Below are 4,107 nucleotides of genomic sequence, written 5' to 3'. Positions count from 1 at the left end.
AAAAATTTCCTTGTCGTGTGAGCACATCTAAAAATGGATCCTAAGGATGAATTGGGTATGTTCCGTTCTGGGTAACAAAGTATTTGACGACTCTGTGTATGGGTCAAGGTTAAACTGGATTGGATATTTGGAATATGGAGCTTGGAAATAAGAGGCTTTGATGAACAAATCTCTAGAGCTTGATTTTGTGGAGTTAAAGCTTTATGGTTTATGGCTTTTAATATGGCTTGGAATGGAGTCTCCTGGCTTGATGTAGCATGAGCACATAAAGGTAGGTTAAAATGATATGGGATCAAGTTTCCGTGTCTTGGCCCTAAAGGATGGGTATACTTGACGAGCTTGAGAGGATTCTTAAAATTCCTAACTATCTCCCCATAATGGTCTCGAGAAGGACTTAGGGTGTGTGATGTGTGAACGACTAAGTGAGGGTGCTAGATGACCATCTTCATTGATGTCTTGATAGAATATAGACTTCATCAGTATTCCGTTCAGTATTTGATTTCTTGATTGTTCTTGATTCAAACTCTAATTCTTGGTCTGGAATATATCTAGGATTTTGCTCAGACTCTTGATTCAGGTTTTTGAGGATAACTTTGACTTTGGATATCGACATTGACTTGCGCCTTGTTCTTTTGACTCATTGTCTTAGATTACGGGCATAACCGCGTCCTTGGATATTGATCTTGGTCATTTCTCTTGATTGAGCCTTTGTCTTTGATCATGGCTCGTATCGTCTTGAATTTGCTTATTACCATGAATTTGGATCAGACTAGCACATTTGGTGTGAAATGGGTTGGGTTCTTTTATACACGGGTTGTTTATTGTGGGGAATGGGCTTGCCTTCCGTCATGTATCGTTAAAAAGGGAGATGATACGTGCAATTTATATAGACTTTTTAGCCTCTTATTGCATGCATTTCTATGCTATTTTCATTGCTTTGTATTGCAAAATGCCCCGAATTTGCTACTTTGTTTTATTTTGTCTTAATTGCAGAAATGGACCCAAAAGTAGTGGAATCGTGCCTTAGTCGTCCCACTTTGCATGCATTTTAAGGAGACGGAGATTTAGAGCAAAAATCATACCTTGGGAAGCTTGAAGGGAGGTCCTTGGAAGGCTAACCAAACGAGTCAAGGCTGATTCAGTGGAAATCTGATCGATAGAGAGCTTTTAGAGCTCGATCGAGTGGTTTAGCTGCTGCAGGAGTTCGATCGAGTGGTTCCTGAACTCGATCGAAGGTGGCTAACTTAGGAGTGTTCGATCGAGAACCTCAGTTACTCGATCAAACGGTTTTGCTGGAGAAGTACTCGATCGAGAGGAATAAAAGCCTCGATCGAGTAACTAGCTATAGTACACGGGTTAATTAATCCATGTTTAGGTTTAACTTTTGTTAATTTTCACTCCCTATATAAGGGAAGTCGAGATTAGGTCATAAACACTTATTAATCTCGGAACATCTCTTAATACTGCTTTATACTTCTCTTTACTCTTAATTACTGCTGCTACTTATTCTTTACGCCGGATTCGCTTGATTGTAATCTTTCTCTAATCTTAATCTTAATCTAAACATTTGCTTGCTTTAATTATTGTTCTCCTTATTTCATTGTCTCTTAATTACTTTTGTTATTGCTGCTAGTATAATTCATCCTTTAATTCTCTCTATCATGTGTCTTAGCATGTTTATGTTTATAGTTATTGATTGCATCAATAGCATGAGTAGCTAAATCTTCCTATGTTAGGATTAGGGGAGCCATGGTAGTAAAGTGACGATGTTTTTTTTTTTTTTTTTTTTTTTGGTGAAATGTGAGTATATTATATATCAAAATCAAATTTACATAAGGTGCTTGTAGACTAAAACAACCAACATACTATCACTCCAACAGATGCATTTTTTTAAGCCACTCTAAGTCAGCTAAGTTCAGCTGCAGCTTGTCCCTGCCACGAACTCGAGCTCTCATGTCCTCTACTATATGCCTGGCTACCCGTTCTGGACACAGCATGAATCTCTCATTCCTAGACTTGTTTCTTTGATGCCATACCTGATATATCAAGCTCAACATCATTGCATTCTGGATTCCCTTTTGCAGCTTAGTACCAGTCCTTTGCATACACCATTCCAACACCCCACTCTCAGGGAAGCTCCAACTAGTCATCTTATTCACCTCCCTCACTATCCTCTTGCTGTACTCACACTCACAGAAGAGATGTTCAGAGGTCTCTTCAGCTAGGGCACATATACAGCAGGTATCCTCAATTTCCACACCAAACCCAACCAGCTTAGATGTTGTGTTCAGTGCAGCATGTGTTACTAACCAGCCCATAAATTGATGCTTAGGGATTACCCACCCATCCCAGACTACCTTGTACCAGTTCACCTTTGGCCTACTCCCCCTGAACCACTCATAGGTTCCAGCAGGTGTATACCCATCAGGTTGAACATGCCATTTTCCATTTGTATAACCTGGCACCATCTCATCTTTGATCTTGCAGATTCTTCTCCACACCCAGGTTGAATTCATGCTAGGTTTATATTCCATCCAGTCCTGCCCTTTGAGGTAGTTGTTATGGATCCAGTGCACCCAAATGGAATCTCTATTGACAGCTATCCAATCAACTAGTCTTCCAACCATTGCCTTGTTCCAGTTTTCCTGATCCTTAATGCCCAATCCTCCCTCATCCTTTGATCTGCATATAGTATCCCATCCAACCAAGGGAATCCTCCTGTAATCTGCACTATTGTCCCATAAGAAATTCCTACACACTGCCTCAATCCTCTTAAAGTGACGATGTTGTAAATAGGTTAGATGATTTATTTGTGAGAATATGTGACCATAGCAATATAACTGTAACATGTTTAGTTGAGTGCACGCCTATAAATAACTTTTATCTGGTTAACTTTGCTCCTAGATCGAAAGATTGGAACGAACAGACCTGCTATGAACAGTAGACTACCCTAATGAGGACGGAAATTAAGTTAGCTGTAATTTAGGGTGGATAGCGGACCGGAAGGACCTTTACCTTGCCCTTCTCATAGTAGATTATCTAGACTATTTATGACTGAGTCGATGAACTGCCATGCTGAACCGAAATCCTGACATATTTCTCCTTATCTGATCAACTTAGCTTTTCCTTACTTTTATTGCTCTTGCCTTTATTTCTTATGCCCTTTGCCTTTAGTAATTTTAGAAAACAATTTTAAAACCCCCCAATTGTGACGTAGACAGATGTACTTTCAGATAGATACTTAGCCTCCCCGTGGAGATCGACCCTACTTATCGCTAGCTTCTGTTAGTTGTACTTAGGTATTTATTTTTGGTACCTAACGACGGTATCAAATTTTGGCGCCGTTGCCGGGGAGGAAATAGCCTATTCGTCTGTTCTTTGTTTCGTTTGTCTTTCTCGGTCTCAGGGAATTTTTATTCCTTGAGACAATTCTCACTTATTTTCTCCAGTGCTGTTTATGCCCAGGTCTAACAGGTCTGAGTTAGTACCAGCTGATCCTGAGCCACAAAGGACCTTTCGCATTAGACAAAGACTGTAGAGAAAGATTCAAAAGGAATCCTTGAGTACTTTTGAACCGGAGCTAGAACACTTTTTATTTGCAGAAGACCCGTCTTGTGAAGAAGACAAATCTATTTCTGCCGTAAATCCAGTGAAAATGCCTAATATCGCGAGTCACTCATAGCCCACAGCTGTCTCAATCCCTAAAGGTTTCAAACTTGCGACCGAGGACGGAAATACTTTTGATATCCGGCCGTCCTATATCAATCTGGTCGAACGGAACCTATTCCGAGGTGTGGCGGGTGAAGATCCGCGAAAGCACATGGAAGTTTTCACTGACTATTGCTCTACCATTCCCGCTACTAAGGGAGTGACCCAGGACAAGATTAAGGAGGTCCTATTTCCTTTTTCTTTGACAGATGGAGCATGTGAATGGCTTACAGATCTTGACAGAACCGCAGTCGATATTACTGACTGGGAGAGTTTGGCCCTTGCTCTCTATAAAAGGTATTTTCCTCCACAACGAACCAATCAGCTGAGAGGAAAAATTACAAGTTTTAAGCAGACACCGGATGAACACTTGTATGAAGCTTGGTGCCGTTTCAAGAA

The 4,107-nt window shown here is 40.5% G+C and overlaps 1 protein-coding gene across 1 annotated transcript; it reads right to left on the bottom strand.

Annotated features, from left to right (window-relative positions):
* Positions 1-1,868: 1,868 nt before the first annotated feature.
* LOC141649600 (uncharacterized) lies at positions 1,869-3,522 on the bottom strand. The gene is made up of 2 exons (XM_074458286.1): positions 3,489-3,522; positions 1,869-2,725 (listed from the first exon to the last, which is right to left on the bottom strand). The coding sequence occupies exons 1-2, from the start codon at positions 3,520-3,522 to the stop codon at positions 1,869-1,871; spliced, it is 891 nt and encodes a 296-aa protein (XP_074314387.1).
* Positions 3,523-4,107: the final 585 nt, after the last annotated feature.

Source organism: Silene latifolia, chromosome 1 (genome assembly GCF_048544455.1).
Source record: "Silene latifolia isolate original U9 population chromosome 1, ASM4854445v1, whole genome shotgun sequence".
Lineage (NCBI taxonomy): Eukaryota > Viridiplantae > Streptophyta > Magnoliopsida > Caryophyllales > Caryophyllaceae > Silene > Silene latifolia.
The sequence above is the reverse complement of the archived record's forward strand: the minus strand, read 5'-3'. Positions and strand labels throughout refer to the sequence as shown.